This window comes from Pinus tabuliformis, chromosome 1_2, assembly GCF_031772625.1.
Source record: "Pinus tabuliformis cultivar Carrire ecotype Pingquan chromosome 1_2, CPIR1, whole genome shotgun sequence".
Classification (NCBI taxonomy): Eukaryota; Viridiplantae; Streptophyta; class Pinopsida; order Pinales; family Pinaceae; genus Pinus; species Pinus tabuliformis.
The window spans coordinates 1,093,699,579-1,093,718,546 of record NC_142298.1 but is presented as its reverse complement, the minus strand read 5'-3'; the positions used below and the strand labels follow the sequence as shown (position 1 = coordinate 1,093,718,546).

At 41.4% G+C, this 18,968-nt stretch overlaps 1 protein-coding gene and 1 long non-coding RNA gene across 4 annotated transcripts; both read left to right on the top strand.

Annotated features, from left to right (window-relative positions):
• The first annotated feature begins 731 nt into the window (after window positions 1-731).
• On the top strand, window positions 732-6,220 carry LOC149209991 (LIM domain-containing protein WLIM2a-like). 3 transcript variants are annotated; one of them, XM_089396579.1, is made up of 8 exons: window positions 732-863; window positions 2,051-2,127; window positions 2,280-2,900; window positions 3,131-3,458; window positions 4,567-4,658; window positions 4,791-4,834; window positions 5,178-5,267; window positions 5,541-6,220. In XM_089396579.1, exons 3-8 carry the CDS (start codon window positions 2,852-2,854, stop codon window positions 5,748-5,750), a joined length of 813 nt encoding a protein of 270 aa, XP_089252705.1. In that variant the 5' UTR covers window positions 732-863; window positions 2,051-2,127; window positions 2,280-2,851; the 3' UTR covers window positions 5,751-6,220. The 3 variants fall into 3 exon arrangements, with proteins under 3 accessions (XP_089252705.1, XP_089252702.1, XP_089252704.1); XM_089396576.1 differs by having other exon boundaries at window positions 744-1,253; XM_089396578.1 differs by lacking the exon at window positions 732-863 and having other exon boundaries at window positions 1,366-2,127.
• LOC149209990 (uncharacterized) lies at window positions 5,787-10,785 on the top strand. The gene is made up of 5 exons (XR_016252920.1): window positions 5,787-5,814; window positions 8,122-8,203; window positions 8,336-8,439; window positions 9,108-9,189; window positions 10,488-10,785. It is a non-coding gene; the product is annotated as an uncharacterized LOC149209990 (long non-coding RNA).
• The last annotated feature ends 8,183 nt before the right edge of the window (window positions 10,786-18,968 follow it).

The following is an 18,968-nucleotide window of genomic DNA, read 5'->3' as shown; positions in this document are numbered from 1 at the left end:
AAAAAATGGTGAGGAGCATTGTGAACCATGAAATTATTTAGAGTTGGCAGCATGTTAGCGGTGAATAAAGATCCTTCCAGTAAGTACAGATTCCAAAATCTATGTCACCAGAAAGGTACCAAGTACAGATTCCAAAATCTATGTCCCCAGAAAGGTACCAATTGTAGATACCAATGTACCAACTACACATGATTTCGCAAAAAAAAATGTTATAAAATGCAATTTATTACACTATAGAAAGGATCTCGAGGACAGAAACCCAAAGGCAGCAGTAACCCTGATATGGAAATTTACAGATGAACAGCGCAAGTTGTATGACAAACGGTTAATATCCTTCGTAAGAAGAATCTAGCACTAAAATTTTGCATATTTGTAGTACAGCGTGACAGGGTAGCTAATTTGTAATTTTTCTCTTTTATTAGTCCCTGCCATCTGGCATCCGGCAGGGACTATAGTAACCGTTCGGACGGCAGATAACATTAATTTGCAAGGTTTTTTTAGTGTTATTAGCCATTATATTCTAAAGTTTGGAGTTCAGGTTCTGTTGGCCATCTTATTTGGCCTCTTCCCCAGGCGGAAGAGGCCGGACCATAACTTAAACTGGTATTTACGCACAATCAAGCGGAAGAGGCCTGACCATAGCTTAAACTCGTATTTAAGCACAATCAAGTGGCCCTGACCGTGTGCGGTTTCCTTTTAATGCTAACATTAATTCCTTAATGTTTAATGTTAACTGCGAATAGGCATACATATGAAGGTTTGCTTGTTGTTTTGCAGGTGTGCTAAGGTTTGCTTGTTGTTTTGCAGGTGTCGGCCGTATGCTCAAGGGTTGCATGGCGGGAGGTGTCCGCCTACCGGCTCAGGTAATTCCCCTAGTCATTCCAGGCCATTCCGCATGTAAAAGCCAGCATCAGTATATTAAGCCGTTGAAGCAGCAAAGGCACCATCTATAGCAGTTTCCCCAGTTCCATACGTTGCATACCCTCCATCTCTAGATCCAACACCAGTAGCTTCCCAGCAGTAGGGTCAGTAGCATAACCAGTGGTTTACCCATAAGCAGCCGTTGATGCAGTCGTTGATTCCGTAGTTGAAGTAGTTGAATAAACAACAGAAGCAAGAGTAGTTCTCAAATCAGGCTTGATGCCTTTGGCGACCTGTTTAGCAGTCGGGCACGCGGAGCAAAGGGGCGCAACGGCAGGTCGTGAGGCCCTCAAATGTCTGGTTCGCCTTCGAACCTGAATCCATGACAAACTGTAAGTTCTCAAATCCCCATTCCCTGCATATGTTGTATCGAATCCATGACAAACTGTAAGTTCTCAAATCCCCATTCCCTGCACAATAGAATTATCACATTGAATTTCAAATTGAAAAACCATAATCGAATCTTTACAGTTTATTCTGCAAGCAAAGGCTCTGTTACATCCTGCAATGTCACTCGACCTGCCCTGATCCATGGCTCCAACACCTTTCTAACCTGGGGATGCACTCCACCTGCATCGTGAAAAACAAAATGCGACCTAGGCCCAAATAATTTGGCATGATAAGCCATCCACTCCCTCATTCTCTGAGCACTCAGGTCACCATACAGGGAGGAACCACAGGAGAGATAATCATAGGGAGGAGCCTGGCTATAAACAGAGCCATTGTAGCTACCTTTTTCTTCCTCGAGAGCAACGATCCTCTCTGGTTTTCCAAAAAGACGTAGGGTGCGTCGTGTAGCTTCGATCTTCATTCATATTGAGCGGTTTATTGGCCACATCGCGGCTCTCTCTCCCTTGCAGAGGGCTTGCAGCCTTGCCCTTTATTAATCTTCCAGAAGACGAATTCTTGGGGATGCCTTCACATTCAAATCGTGGCTTTCCATAAACATGGAGAGGCTTGTGTAGGAGAAGACACTTTACGTTGCTAACATGTGGCCACGTTTCTTTGCGCATGCAACATTTGGCAGCCTGTCGTATTCATTTTTCTAACCGGCATATTCACTTTACTAATAATTTTAATGAACTTCAATTTATGTTTAAATATAATAACAACTACTTTGGTGAGACAGTTTCAAGGAATGCCCTTAGCTGGACAACATTCCTTCTTGCCTGTTGTTGGAGCCTCCACCAGAACCACTATACCAGGGTAATATGCTTGTCAATGCTGATGTTAAGTTGTGATTTTAGTTTAAGGTTTGTAAATATGTTATCTTACTCTCTGTATGGTTCATGCAGAATGCCAATTATCTTTAGCTTCATTGTGGATTGACAAATCTGTGGGCATTTTTGGTTTTGAAGGGCTGTTGCCAGTGTTTCTGAAAAGCCAGCAGGCGCACAGCTGACAATTTTCTATTCTGGCTCAGTGAATGTTTATGATGTTCAATCTCGTGGGAGAAGGGCAGCGAGCTCGTGATCAGATTAGATTAGTTTAGTGTCTTGGCTGCTCTGTCTCTGTCTGATTGAACATTATGGTGACCATGTCAAGAAGACCTTGCCAACTGCATTTGCATTTCTATAAAGCCAACTGAAGTGAAGGGTTTCGATTTGCATAATTAGTGTGAACAGTGAGAGCAGGGGAGGGTGAGCAGGGTGTGGCATGCAGTCTCCAGAGCTGGCAAGTGAAGCCCTCAGACATGCGGCACAGCATAATGGGGATAGGCCTAGTCCAAGCCCTGATAGGGATAGGGGCAGGGGAAGGGGCTGGGGAGGGCAATACGGGGTTGGAAGAGCACATGCTTACTATTCTTCTTCTGCTTCATTATACAAGCTCAGGAGATTTAATACGCTCATTCTTGTCGTGCGTATTGTATCATTGTGTTTCTCCCTGGCAGCCTCCATATTCATGGCACTGAACATCCACAAATTCGGGAATGATACTTCTTCTAACAAGGCGAGGTGGTACGATTATGGTGCTTTCAGGTAAGTTTCCCCATTTCATTTCACTGTGATACCTTTCGTTTTGATGCCAGTTTTCTCCATGGTTCTTGTTTAGTTTAGTTTATATGGCATATGGTAATGGCCATTTTTGATTTTTTATATCTTTTCCAAGTCCTTGGAGAAACAAACCAAAAATGACACAGGACAGGACTTGCACTGGGCCTCAACATGTTCTTTGGGCTTGGCTGACCACAGTGAAAATGGACTGGTAGGTGGCATGCAGTCTCCAGAGCTGGCAAGTGAAGCCCTCAGACATGCGGCACAGCATAATGGGGATAGGCCTAGTCCAAGCCCTGATAGGGATAGGGGCAGGGGAAGGGGCTGGGGAGGGCAATATGGGGTTGGAAGAGCACATGCTTACTATTCTTCTTCTGCTTCATTATACAAGCTCAGGAGATTTAATACGCTCATTCTTGTCATGCGTATTGTATCATTGTGTTTCTCCCTGGCAGCCTCCATATTCATGGCACTGAACATCCACAAATTCGGGAATGATACTTCTTCTAACAAGGCGAGGTGGTACGATTATGGTGCTTTCAGGTAAGTTTCCCCATTTCATTTCACTGTGATACCTTTCGTTTTGATGCCAGTTTTCTCCATGGTTCTTGTTTAGTTTAGTTTATATGGCATATGGTAATGGCCATTTTTGATTTTTTATATCTTTTCCAAGTCCTTGGAGAAACAAACCCAAAATGACACAGGACAGGACTTGCACTGGGCCTCAACATGTTCTTTGGGCTTGGCTGACCACAGTGAAAATGGACTGGTAGATCACTTAATACACGCTATTCAGTCTCACCAGTGCACAAAAGCCCGTAGGCATGCCAAATCCTTTTATTGGATTAAATAAGCCCATGCTTTTTTCTTTCCATAATTTTCTTTTTATCGATCCAGCGGGAGCTACTATTCTTGTTTTTGAATCATGCATCTGTCTCAATCAAGAGCAATGCTTTTACCAGTTCACCATGTGGGTAATCCCCCAAAAAGCCAAGACATGGTTTAGTGGGTGTGTCTTTATTGTCAGCAATGTTTTTGTTTGGTACAGCCTAATGGCCCAATGTTTTCTGACGTTTTCTTTTCATTCCTTTTGGGCATGAGATACATGCTATTCAACCTCAGCAGTGACTCCACAAAGCAATTCATTTTCGGGCATGATATACATGCTATTCAACCTCAGCAGTGGGTCCACAAAGCAATCCATTTTCAGTTTGGGCATGATATACATGCTATTCAACTTCAGCAGTGAGTCCACAAAGCAATCCATTTTCAGTCTGGGCATGATATACATGCTATTCAACCTAGTAATCACCAATCTGTACAGTGTTGAATCCATTGTATTTATGGAAATAACTATGATCTGTTTAAACGTTTGAATTAGGTTAAGGTTATCGTATTTACCCTAATCACTCTTATTCAACCATACTGTTCTCGTAACCTATTTGAAAATTACAGAGTTCATTAATACCCCTGTATCTATGCCTTTTATTATGTGACAAGGGAGAGGTCAGATCCTTTTTTTTACTTTCTTTGGTATTGGTTCTTTCCCTCATGACGAGACCGCAAATATGTATTTTCAATTTCTTTCCACGTGCTTAAGTATATCCCTCAATCATTATACTAACTCATCATTTGTGGTTTATCAGCTCAGCAACTATTCTTCTTTTGAAGGGGTGCTGTACTGCAAACCTCACTTCGATCAGCTCTTTAAGAGGACTGGAAGTCTTGACAAAAGTTTTGAAGGTAAGTAGAGGTTTATGTTTGCCTAAATGCATTTGGCTAAAATTTATTTATTTCATGTCTGGAGTGAGGGTCCTCTGCCTAGCCTAATGAGAGAATTTGCCATTGATCTAATATTTCCTCAACTTCTTGTAGGAACTCCCAAAGCTGTGAAAAATGAGAAGTTGAATGATGGTGAGGTACAGTATTACTCTATATCTCTTGGCAAGCTCTTAACCTGCAATAACTTATGATCATGTAGGTATCAAAGTATAATACATCTCTTGTCAGCTTACAGTGAGAAGTTACAAGGTTGTGACTATGTAGACAGGCATGGAGATGCTGTACTGTTTTTATCAGCATAAAGAATGTTGTAAAAGACATTCAGAGTTGGTACATATTTCTATTCAAATATACATGTATAACTTATAATCATGTTATTGTTCTGTTCTTAGACAATATCGCTTTATGGTCCCGTCATTATAATTGTTTCCTGCTGTGCATTAACTGTTTCCATTTATAAATAACTTCTGGTATGTGCAGATTAAGACACCCAACAGGGTCTCTGCTTTGTTTTCTGGCACACAAGAGAAATGCCTTGCTTGTGGAAATACAGTTTATCCCATTGAAAAGGTCATTATTTTTCAATGTTGCCTTGTCCACCTTTAGGATTAGATTGGGAAACCTTGCCTGGTATTAAGTTAAAGTAAAGATGATACTGAATCTCAAAAGTATTTCCTGCTTGAAGCATAGAGAAAGACACTTTTGGTTCAGTCGTCAGCATGTCTTCATTATGTTCATAGTTATGGGTTTTTTGTCAAATGATCAACAAAGGAGTTTCTGACTGTAAAATCTCAACTCAGGATTAATAAACTGTCTGGTTGGACATGCTCTTTTGTATTGCAGGTTTCTGTGGAAGGTGTGGGATACCACAAGGCATGCTTCAAGTGTATGCATGGTGGTTGTGTTATCAGTCCCTCGAACTATATTGCAATTGAGGGCAGGCTTTATTGCAAACATCACCATGCTCAGCTCTTCAAAGAAAAGGGCAATTATAGCCAACTTATCAAAACTCCATCTGTCAAAGAAGTATCAGAGAATTCAGTACACGAGTGATTATGCAGCTGAAGTTTGAGAAAATTATCTTTGGTGCAATTATCCCCATTTGTTTGTTAGCAAGGTGCAATGTACAGTTTAATATGACTATTGGGGACATTGGTCTTTTATTTCAGTGATATCGTGTTTCAGCAAAACTATTTTCAAATTACTTTTTACAAATGGTTGTTTTGATCTGTGAGTTGGAGTGTTTCAATATTTATAATGCCTATGGGATTGGTACAGCTGAGTATTAGACTATTAGTTGAGGCGCATATACTAAGTTGAGTCCACGCACGGAAGACGCTGCTGCTGTTAGGTGGCTATTAGTGGCAGTTACCATAACTCACTTAATGCTCCTGTCTATAGCAATCCGTGTTATGTTTTAAAATTGATGTGAAAGTCTGGTTGAGGAAGAAAGAAGCAGGGGTTGTTATTTTTTAACTGTTATATGGACTTAATTTCTTGTTAAATATGCATCTTAGCAACAATGGAATATGGTGAGATTTGGAATTCTATACAATGATGGATATGGGATTTGACTTTACAATAATTTATATACAGAGAATTGTGTTGGCAAGATATTCTGTTTTGTTTTATTTCATCTTCTGTTTACAGTGTGCACTGAAATTTAAGAATACTTGTGTTCCATCAGTACCAAAATAATAGTAGGCTACCTATAGTCAAATATGTACTCTTTTAACAAAATTTCATTGATTGTACTTTAAGCTATCCCTTGATTTCAATTTTCCTTGGAATGGTCTGTACCATACCATCAGAAAACTACCCTTGGGCATAAGGATCAAAGATTCAGATGTGTTTGACTAGATAGACAGTGCGTATCTGTTCTCCACAGGCCTTAGACATGTAAAATAATCATTTATTTTGCTGCAAAAGGGTTGGAATCTTCCACGTAGATCCACTTTATGTTTGGATCAAAACTTCCTGACTCAGAAGTTTAATTTTATGTTGACATTTTAAAGTCCCCTCTCAGATTATTCTCTTGTGCACTCATGTTTGAGAGTTTCTCACGGATTTGGGAGGATGCCATGTGTTTGCAGGTTTAATGCTTGGTAAGTTCATCATTGTAAAGCTCGCCACTTTTCCATTCTCACCTCCCCGTTTTGCTTTTTAGCCCTTTCATTTCGTTGTTTGCAAAGTTGTATCTTCATCGACTCTTTTTGCTGTGTACTTTGACTCACTTGTAAATTTTCTCTTTGCAGATTTCTCCCTCGTACATAGCTGAGTTTGCAAATATTGTGCTGGTCTATGATGATATTTTCCCTGTTGCAGAAAGTGCACTGGGATGAGCAGAAAGTTAATACCGAGCTGAAAAACTATATCACAAGCGCTTTTCAACATCTCAAGGAAATGTCCTTCCTCTGTAATGAACACAAAGGTGCTGAGATCGAAGCTATACATGGCAATGGCACACAAAGATGAAGGCAAGCTCCTAAAGCTGCTTCTAACATTGCTAACTTCTCCTAAAGTCAGGAAGAGTATTGCCTGAGAAGAGTAGGCTGGCTACATCCTCTCTTAAGGTATTCAACAATTTCCAGTTAGGAAGGAGCAATCGCTGTTACTCTTTATTGCCTAGATTACACCTCGGAGAGTGCATTCTAAAGCTCTTAATTTCTATAGCACAAGATGCAGTTAAGCAAGGTAGTAGAAGCATGAGTTAATCAAAAGTAGAGAAACTAAGTCACATCCTTGATAGAATCCAGTGTGGAGCTGTAAGCGAGGTAGTGAAAATGAAAGAAATTAGTCCAGCTTAATTTTAATGTAGCTATACTTTATCTTTGACCAAATTGGGTGCAAAAGTTGCTATATAATCTATACCATGGTGAAAAGAATTTAATGTGAAGCTACACATTAATAATAATTTGCACTGCTGTTCGAAGTTATTGTAGGCATGTCTGGTTAGTGAATGGCAAATTTGTAGTATGTCAGCTCTCTGGCTTGAGTTTCTATTTTTTTCACTGTAACTGGCTGCTTTTATATTAGGAAAAGCTGCAGCCAAACCAGACAACAATCTGAAACACATAATTTAACAGCCAGATATCTTCTATTTCTGACCTTCTAGTTCTAGCCTTTAAAGCTCTGGCAGGTGTACTGTCTTACATATTGAAATAGTAAAAAAAAACTGTTAGACAAAACATACCAAATACAGTAAAAACATAGGAATCATAACTTTAAATGACTTCGATGTCGCATTTAAGGTAGCCATATTTCCTTTTGTTTTTCTTTTGTAAATATTCTGCTCATTTCTCTAATTTCAATTTCCATCGAGGTATTACAGTTCTGCACACATGAAAGGCATCGATGTCTAGGTATTTCAGAGACTTGTTTTAACAAGATGACCAGAGGTTATTGCTGCATTCTATTTTGACAGGTGAAAACTACATCTCCAAAGAAGTACTGTGTACGACCCAATACAGGTGTCATCCCACCTCAGTCTACATGTGATGTGACAGGTTTGAAGCTTCTTATTTTAAAGCTTAATCGATTAATATTTCTTGCTTGAATATGATAAATTAAAGAGCTTGTTTAATGTGAGCTTGATTGTCCTCTCATTGGTTTTGTTTTATTTGTAATCACCATGCAAGCGCAAAAAGAGATACCGCCTGATATGCAATGTAAGGACAAATTTCTTGTGCAGAGTGTTATGGTCCCTGCTGGGACGACTGCTAAAGATATTACTCCAGATATGGTGAGTTCACACTAAAAACTATTTTCCCTGAAGCTTAGTGCTCATTGCAAGGGATTCTCTCAGTTGAAACAATTTTTTGGAGGAACACAAATTCAGGGTGGTGTATGTAGACAATCGGAGTCAGAGTGTTTCCATCGGAGTCAGAGTGTTTCCTCAGTGGCTGTATTTGTTTTCATGTGGTTTCTGGTTTGTTTAGGGCTGCTTTTAACTTCTTATAAGGGTGCTACTTTTAGCATGTTGTATTTTTGAGGTCAATGTTGTTACTGAGAAAGCATTTTTTTCACTGTAACTGGTTGCTTTTATATTAGAATGAAACACATAATTTAACAGCCAGATATCCTCTATTTCTGACCTTCTAGTTCTAGCCTTTAAAGCTCTGGCAGGTGTACTGTCTTACATATTGAAATAGTAAAAAAAAACTGTTAGACAAAACATACCAAATACAGTAAAAACATAGGAATCATAACTTTAAATGACTTCGATGTTGCATTTAAGGTAGCCATATTTCCTTTTGTTTTTCTTTTGTAAATATTCTGCTCATTTCTCTAATTTCAATTTCCATCGAGGTATTACAGTTCTGCACACATGAAAGGCATCGATGTCTAGGTATTTCAGAGACTTGTTTTAACAAGATGACCAGAGGTTATTGCTGCATTCTATTTTGACAGGTGAAAACTACATCTCCAAAGAAGTACTGTGTACGACCCAATACAGGTGTCATCCCACCTCAGTCTACATGTGATGTGACAGGTTTGAAGCTTCTTATTTTAAAGCTTAATCGATTAATATTTCTTGCTTGAATATGATAAATTAAAGAGCTTGTTTAATGTGAGCTTGATTGTCCTCTCATTGGTTTTGTTTTGATTGTACTTGATTAAATAATCTTGAAGCTACCCTGCTTCTCAACTTGCTAAGAAAACTGCAATATACTCTACTTCAGCTCATCATAGGGTCCGGTTTCATCTTAGTAGTACCATTGCTTATCGCTTATTGTATCGTAGCTTGTCTTATGCTATCTCTTATTCGCTTGGTAAGAAGTTACATGTTGAAAGCTGTTGCACAAGCATTGTGTCTTTTCCAGCTTTACATTGTTTTTGCACATGCAGTTAAATTGATTTGTGTTACTTTTATTATCCCTTGATGTCAACAGGGGTTGCCTATTCAAAGCATTTTAGTTTTCTTTCCCAGAGTAATAGCTTCCAGTATAGAGTAAGCAACAAGGACATGAAACCTGTTGCTTGATGAGTATACTAGCTATAAGCATATTGAACTAAACCCATTGAATACACCAATCTCTAGTCATAAGTTTATTTAATCTACCGCCACAGACTCAAAGGGGCACCTAATTTCGCATTTACTACTGCCGCCACATCCATCATTCCATATGCCATTTGCTCCCCATGTCAGATCGATATGCCCATCATTAAATACTGATCATATTTAATCTACTGCCACAGACTCAAAGGGGCACCTAATTTCGCATTTACTACTGCCGCCACATCCATCATTCCATATGCCATTTGCACCCCATGTCAGATCGATATGCCCATCATTAAATACTGGCCTGATCCAATCTGATCTTCGAGATTATTTCTGCACCTAGATATTGACATAGATCTCTTGTCGCACCCAATCTACCACTAAGATTGCCCGATGTCAGATACATCACTTCTGCCGCCAAATACATCATTCCATATGCCATTCGCTCCCCATGTCTTATCGACCACTTAATTGCACCTCAAGTATTTTAGCTCCATTCACACTTAAAACCACCTTACAAACACGTTGAACTTTTGTATAAATTGGCCTCCTCTGCACCTGGATATTCACATACACCTCCCCGCTTCACATAACATGGAATCCATTAGCATAAGCCAACTTACTGAACTCACAGCATTGTTTCTCTTAGCACTTATTCTCATGACTCTTCTGATTATTGACATCGTAAAAGTCGAAAGACAAAGAAAAAGGAAACCAAAAAAAAATTAACATCTCTTTTGCATTATCTTACGCATTGTCTTATTTCCCCGCTTCTTTCTCTGTTACAGGTGTACAACGGATGCTTCAAATATGCATTTGGGTCCGCCATCACCGTCTCTGCTCGACTGCAGACAACATGTATCTCTCGGCCTACAGTGAATGTCCGTGTCTTAATAACTTCATAAGTTAGATAAGAACTTGAATCAGTTCGACTGCAATGCGAAATAGTTTTGTCATTAAGGCTTTGCCTACCTTTTGCTCTTAGCTATTTTTATTAAGCCGTGTTGTGAATTAATCTGAAAAACAAAGGAAAGCAACTCGATGCAGCAAAAATCAATGTCAGTTTGCTATCTCTGATTTCAACCATGCTTTTGTTAATGGGTGACATTGGGTTATTTATTGCCTCTCGATTGTTGTTTCTCATTGGCTTTGGGTTATGATCTAATTGTGAAATGTTAGCAAGTTTAAATTAAAACTTCTGGTATACAGAAGCTGCATTTTGCTCTTAGCTCTTGCTACCACTTCTTAAAAATCGAAGCCTACGACAGCCCATTACATTATGTTCTTCAAATAAGGCAGAGACATGCTTGCTTCAGTCTCAGTTCCTTCCAATACTGTAAAAGTCGTAAGATGGAATGGCAATGTTCGTGGATGACCATCTGAAAGCATAAGTGTCAGGTTCCTGTAATTGAGTCCTCTGGCTATTAACACGTATGTTGTACCCACGGAAACGTGGCATACCAAATGGTTCCATCGAAGCGCCTGCCTCTTCCTCGTGAAATTGTTGCCCCCGGTTCAGGTTCCTGTAATTGAGTCGTCTGGCTATTAACACGTATGTTGTACGCACGGAAACGTGGCATACTGAAATTGTTGCCCCCGGTCCCCCGAATCGATGTTGAACCTTTTATCGAAAATGATCTTGTTTCTGGAAATAAGTCAAATTAATTAAAAAATACTGCTTTGTTGCTTTGTTTCATTGCCGTATGAATGGCTTAGTGTGGTTTAAATGTAATATTTCAAGTTTGCTTTATTTCAGTTGTAGTTTAGACTTTCAAGCGCTTCACTTTCGGATGCACAGTGATTTGAACCTGCAGGAAAGGAAAAAAAACCGAACGGCTGTCAACGTCCTAATGATTACAGCATAAGCTGACTAAAGCGTAGAAAAACACTGAAATCAGAGGCAGCAACGAGATTACAGTTTTTGTTAGTTTCTCAGTCCCAGAGCGTGAAAGGTTCATGTTCGTCCAAACTGCAAAACCTATGCTACCTATGCTAACTATGCTAATTATGGTACTTATGCTACCTATCCCTTATGCTATGTAGCTGGCTGGCTTTGTAGCTTTCAGATCCAGTGCAGCTACTGTCAGGCAGGCTCAACTTCACACAGGGACTCGCTGCGTCGCAGCTTCACTTGTTGGTCTTGTTATAAGATGCATCTCCCTTGTGACTGGGAATTATATGCCTTTCTCTTGATCTCATATGTACCTTCTCTTACTGAAAAAAAAGAGGAATATAATGCATTTGTTGCTCCTTGTAATATAAAGGGAAAATGGAAAATATCAAGGAAAATATCCCAAATTCTTTAATGAATAAAAATGTAACTATAAATATTAATATTGTGAGCTATAATCGACGGGAGCCTGCAGTCACTGTCCGGCATGGAGGGTCAACGGGAAACGGACCTCGTGGATTATTCCGAGGATCCGTTGGAAGGACAGTTAATCTTCTCTAACCCTAACCTAGCTACCCCGGGTATCACTCCACTGACTTCTGAAGCTTCACGCGCACAAGACTGTTTGCCGGTGGTCTCCTTGCCGGATCCGTCTTCATCATCCATCGGTCTGGAGGCACCGCCTCTCTCACCTGGTACAGCTTTACTCCTTGCCTCTTTATGGCTTGATACATTTACCCTCGATCAGATCCCATCCCCGCTGCCTGATTCTCATACTGCTCATGAAGATCCGAGGGTTCAAGCAGTTCCGAGGGCAAATGTGACAAATCCCCTCCCGGACAATGGGGCAAAACCCTCTGGATGCTTCGGCACGCCGGTTATCAACATAAAACCCTCAAAGCCCTCACCGGCTGGGGACACAAACCCGTTCGCGGAACATCCTTCGGCGCCACGCACCAAGAAGCAGAAATCGAAGTGTGTTAGGGCAACAACGAAGGACATCACCGTTACCTTCGGCAATTCTTCGGACTTTGAGGAAACTATGGCTATAGCGCGCACAGTGTTGGTCGGACATGTGCGGGGGTGTACCTTCACAGCGGAAAGGCTGATGCGCTGGTTGAAAGAAATCTGGGGAGCCCTCCTCTCACAATTGCCGGAGGTACAGGTTCTCCCACGAGGGTGGTTCTCCCTCCATTTTGCAAATGAAGGGCACACGAATGCGGTACTTGAAAGATACTGGCATATTGAGATAGCACCTGTGCTTTTAAAGAGATGGAGCCCGTTATTTGATCCTGAGCGCGAACAAATTGCAGCAGGGCCATTGTGGGTGCGACTTCCGGGGCTTCCTTTACAATACTAGAGTGAAGAAGCTTTCACCAGGATCGGCAATGCTTTGGGGACATATTTGGATCATGATCGATCCTACATCGACACTCGAAAGAGAACAGTGGCCCGAATTCTGGTACATCTGGATACCCGGGAGGGATTGGAGGAAAGAATCACTCTGCAATGGGGGAAGCACAGGCGCATTCAGATTCTGGATTATGAAGGAGTCCCCTTCCGTTGCAACCGGTGCCATCAAGTAGGGCATCTCTACAAGGATTTCCCATTGATCAAACGACCGGATAGCTCTCCAAAGATCTCCCCCATAGCATCCAGAGGGACTTCTCCATACATTCCACAACCGTCGCATGGATTCTCGGTACCTCAAGGCACTCAGGAGTGTCCAGAGATGAACAAGAAGGACACGCCCTCTCGTCCTATGACACGGGCTCGGGCAGCTGCTGCAGCCGCACAAGCCTCGGGTACAAATCTTATTTCTCCCTCTATCTCAATTGCACATTCATCAGAATTTGTTAATTCTATTACATGTTCTATGGCGCATTGCATTATTCCCCCGCCCCCATTGATTCCCTCCACAGCCCCACCTTCCCTGCCTCTCTCATCGTCGCCTCCTTCGTCGCCTCCCCCTGATCCTTCAGTAAGCAAAATCCCCCCACCCATATTCCCTCCGACCCCGGACCTCTCAATCGGAATCCTCTGAACCCCAGATAGGGCTGGGCATTGTTCCTATGGGCTCGGGATCCTCCTCCACCAGGGGAAGGAAATCTGATCTAAACAAGGCTATCAGACGTGCTGGTGCTGAAGTTGCATCTGGTCGACAATCCACCATTGACGGGGTCCTTAGAGTAACAAACCCCCCAAAGAGGGGTCCCCCATGAAGTGCCTCTCCTTTAATTGCAGGGGTTTGGCTAGTCCCCCCAAAAAACTAGCACTCAAACGACTTTTTGAGGTCGAACTCCTGGATGTCATTCTCCTACAAGAAACACTAGGCCCGCTGAGTCCATCTCCCACACCCTGAGCTCTTTATCGCCCAAATGGAATTTCATAGCTATGGATGCCATTGGTAGATCGGGTGGACTGGCGATTGGTTACAACCCAAAATCCATCAGATTGGACTCTTCCTGGGGAGGTCTTGGTTTCATGGGAGCTGACATCTTCTCAATGGACCTGGGTCTCTCCCTTCGCATCATTAATATCTATGGTCCATGCCAGCAGAGGGAAAGCTTTTGGAGAATGCTTCTCAGCAGGAGCCTGATGTCTCTGGACCGCATCATTCTGGGGGGTGATCTGAATTTCTCTCTGGGGTTTTGGGAGTCATGGGGCTCTTTGGCGCAAGTAGATCCCATCTCAGATTTTATGAGAAGCATACTAGAGCAACATGATATTATCGACATTCCCATGCAGAACCCTCTCCCAACATGGAGGAACAGAAGGGTTGGGACAGCAGCTCTGGCCCGTAGACTTGATCGATTCCTGATGAAAGGCCCTCTGATTCATCAGCTACACCATTATAAGCAGTGGGTTGGATCTGGGGGCATATCTGATCATTCCCCAATCCTAATGGAGATCATGGGCCCTCATCCAAAGCCAAAAGCCCCTTTCAAGTTTAACCACCTTTGGCTCCTAGATCCAAGCTTCTCCAAAATAGTCTCGGATTATTGGCAAGCTCATCCCATTAACAGAGAATCCTCGATGGTAAGGGGCTTTGTCAAAAATCTGACTGAGCTCAAACACATAGTGATTGAGTGGGCCAAGGCAAAAAAGGCAAGGGAGGATGAACAACTCATTATGGTGGAAGAAGAACTAAAATCCCTTCTGGATGAGAGAAACTTGGGGTTCGTCTCAGGGGAGAACAAGACCCATCTAGTAGATTTGGAGAAGCAAAAGAAAAATATTCTCAAGCTCAGGGAGGAATCGCTCAGGCTGCGGAGTAGGGCTTTGTGGCTAAAAGCTGGGGACAAGAATTCAAGATTCTTCCATAACTTCGCAAAAGGAAGGAGAGTGGAAAATTCCATTTGGAACCTCCCCCTCCCGGATGGAGGATTGGCAGACACCTTTAATAATCTCTCCCACCTCGGCTCGGCACATTTCAAAGGAATATTCAAGAGCCCTCCAGGAACAAACCTAGCTGAAATCATCAATGTGGCCTCTCATTTTCCTAGGTTTGTAAATAATGAAGACATTGGTGCTCTCACTGACCCTGTCACCATGGAAGAATTAGAAAGCACTATCAAGTGGTTTCAGAAGGAAAAGAGTCCAGGTCCCGATGGATGGACCATTGAGTTCTATATTGCATTCTTTGACATCACGGGTGAAGACATCCTGAAGGTGGTTGAGGAGAGTAGAACTTCGGGCTAGCTCTATCACGCCATAAATTCCACATTCATTGCTCTCATCCCCAAATCGGACTCTCCTACATCCTTTGACGACTTCCGACCTATCTCTCTGTGTAATGTCCTCTATAAAATCATCTCAAAAATCATTGCTAACCGGATCAGGCCCATTCTATCTAAGCATATTTCCCCCCAGCAATTTGCTTTCTTGGAAGACAGGCAGATACACGAAGCCATTGGATCTGCCCAGGAAGCTATTCATTCCATATGGACCAAGCATCTCAAATGCATCCTCCTTAAGATCGACCTCTCCAAGGCTTCTGATCGAGTTAGTTGGCTCTTTATCAAGATGATTCTTATTCATCTAGGCTTCCCTCTTCCACTCATCAATTGGATCATGGCATGCATTACATCCCCCACCTATAGCATCCTAATTAATGGGGCAGCCTCACATTTCTTCCACTCTGAGAGAGGGTTGCGACAAGGCTGCCCTCTATCTCCTCTCCTTTTTCTCCTGGTTATGGAAGCCCTAAGCTGCCTTATTATCACAGCTAAAAGGGATGGAACCATCAGAGGCCTAAAAATATCAGATGAGTGCTTTCTTACACATCTGTTGTTCGTTGATGATGTCCTTATCCTCCTAGACAGCAGCATACAAGATACCTCTACTTTCAACAGGATCCTAAAGCTATTTGCACATGCCACTGGGATGGAGGTCAACAGGGCAAAGTCTACTATTACATTGGTTGGCACCTCAGTTAATGAATCTTTCACAGCCAGCCAAGCATTCCCTTACACCACACAGCCCCTGGACAGAGGGTTAAAATACCTCGATTACTGGCTAAAACCCACCAACCAAAAGATTGCGGACTCGGTCTGGCTGGTCTCAAAAGTGGAAAAAAGGATATCCTGCTGGTGTTATAGATATCTATCCAGAGCAGGTAGATTAACATTGATCAAATCAGTCCTAGAAGCAACACCGGTCTTCTGGATGGCACTCGCCTGGATCCCTTGGCATATCCTTTCTAAGCTTCAGCATCTCTGCAACAGATACTTATGGGTGGGCAATATAGAAAAGTGCACATTTGCATGGATAGGCTGGAGCAAGATCGCCCTACCCAAGAAATGGGGTGGCTGGGGTTTGAAGGATCTCCCCTCTTTTGCTAGTGCCCTGGCAGCCAAAATGGGCTGGGCCCTGCTGACCTCTCACAGCTTATGGACAAACATCACCTACCACAAATACATTTGGCCCCTCAACATAATCGAATGGGCCAGGCTCCCTTCATGGAACAAAACTGGTATATCTTCAATATGGAAAGCTCTCCTACACTCTCTTCCGCTCATCAGGAACAACATTGTGCGGCGAATAAGGAATGGAGACAGAGCACGTATAGGAATAGACCCTTGGAGTGGTAGTGGTGGGAGACATTTGCTTCCACAAGCGCTGGTGGAATTCCTCTCAGCACACGGCATCAAGGTGATTGCACAGATAGCGAATCATGAGCAATCTGATATCTTCCATCAGGGTTGGAAGACAGGCACCCAACTAAACCTCCCGCAGAGATGGCACACAGCCTGGCGCGAATACTTTGCGGCCCTAATAGAGTCCCACATCAGAATAATGGAGGGATCAGATGAACTTGTTTGGCATCAGGCTGAAAGCGGGACATACAATCCAAAGGAGGGTTACATTCAGACAATCAAGCAGAGGAAACCTGAAGTCTTAGACAGATGGTGGTAGAATATTTGGAAGCTAACAGCCTCGCCTCGATCAAAACTCTTCACATGGTGTGTTCTCAGAAACAGAATCCCCATGGGAGATCATCTCATGCGCTGTGCTCAATATGGTCCGACGAGATGTGTTCTGTGTAAAGCCGACAGTGAAACTACAGAACACCTTTTCCTACGATGCAACTCTGTACAGCTCGTATGGAGTAATATAAAACCGTTTACACATTTCACAGGGGAATGGAGCGGTACTGATCTAATTAACGCTTGGATAGAATGGGGCAATCAGAACAAGGGCTCGAAAGTGGCAAACTTGCCCATTATAGTAAACTGGTCCATTTGGAAAGCAAGGAACCAAATGATCTTCGATGAGAAGGCTATTCATTGGCCCCTTATAGAGGCTGGCATCATCTCTGCTTTCAACGAGCTTCCGGACCCGCCTCCCCCAAAACTGCGCAGGCCAAATCCTCCCCCCATCATTGATCGGGGTATCCCATGGGCATATTTTGACGGAGCAGCTAATGTACAAAGCTGTGGGGGTGGCTTCATCCTGCACCTAACTGAAAATCACTCCTACATCATTAAAGCGGGATTGGGTGCTGGAACAAACAATTTTGCTGAGCTCATAACCCTGCGACACCTGCTACACTTTGCATTAAGCCATCACTGCACTAGCATCAACATTTTCGGGGATTCACAGATTATCATAAATTGGTTCAATAATATTTCTACATGTCACATGCACACACTCAGCGTCATTCTTGATGAAGTCTTTCAGCTCAAAGAGGCTTTTAACGATATCACTGTTTCACACATCTACAGGGAACATAACCAGGATGATGACAAATATTCCAAGGAGGCCGCGCTGATGGAACAAGGATATTGGGAGATATCCGAGATTTTGGACCAACAGGAACAAAATTTTTATCATCGCCCATATATAGACCCGACATACCCTACAGTGGGTCTACATGCGACTTAATTTATATCAGCAGTATGACAGCAGCACTATATATGACAGTTTTTTGTATATGACAGTTTTTTGTATAAATCTTTTTTGTAACAGACTGAAGGATGCCAATAAGGCATCAAAATCTATACAGCCTTCATAGCACAAACCTGAGCGGTAAAACAAATCAGCATACTCATGCAATTTTTGTAAAATGTACAGAGAATCAGTGAACATGGCATATGCGAAAGCATCTACATATGTAATCTTTCATATTATTGAAATGTTACGGATTTTTCCAGTGGAAAAAAATTAATATTGTGAGCTATAAATATTAATATTATTTGTTTCAATTGTTTTATTTAAAATTGAATGGTTTAATTTTAATTTATGTGTAGCTTTTTATGGCACTCTGTAATGGCAATGTATAAATTGTACAAAATATTAAATTAATTTTTTAGCCCAGAGGTTCATTCTACAACCTAGTATGAGGGGATGTGTAAGTTTGAGGGGATGAGATTTATAAGTTTGTCTGTCCCTAAGTGCCTCTTTAAAATTAAAATTAAAATTAAAAATTATATTCTAAATAGAAAAGTTTTGTCAGCTATAATTAAAAAAATAATATGTCGTAAATTAATTAGAAATAAAAAAAGATGTGTGAATGTGATGTTTAAATGTTTTACTTTTTAAACATATTCTAATAAGAGATTCAAATAAACTATTTAAAGATTTATCATAACTAATTTTTGTCAATATTAACTTTATATATAAACAATTAATTTTTTCTGGTTAAAATTTTTATTTAGTTTTATATATACTCTATTTAACATTAAAAATATAATTTAATAAAAAAATATCTGATAATTTGTATTTAAAATAAATATATGGCGATTTTAATTAACGTGTCTACATTTCCATTTTACCATGCTGTACAAAACCAGTTAGAGAAACATGATTTTTAGTCTCAGGAGAGACCCACTTTGATAAATATAAAACCAGATTGCCTTAATGGGATAGATAAGAT

Coding starts and splice junctions, on each gene's coding strand:
- LOC149209991 (XM_089396579.1), top strand. CDS start 2,852: ATGATACTTCTTCTAACAAGGCGAGGTGGTACGATTATGGTGCTTTCA. Junction 2,901..3,130: donor TACGATTATGGTGCTTTCAG/GTAAGTTTCCCC, acceptor ATGGACTGGTAG/GTGGCATGCAGTCTCCAGAG. Junction 4,835..5,177: donor AGAAGTTGAATGATGGTGAG/GTACAGTATTAC, acceptor TGGTATGTGCAG/ATTAAGACACCCAACAGGGT.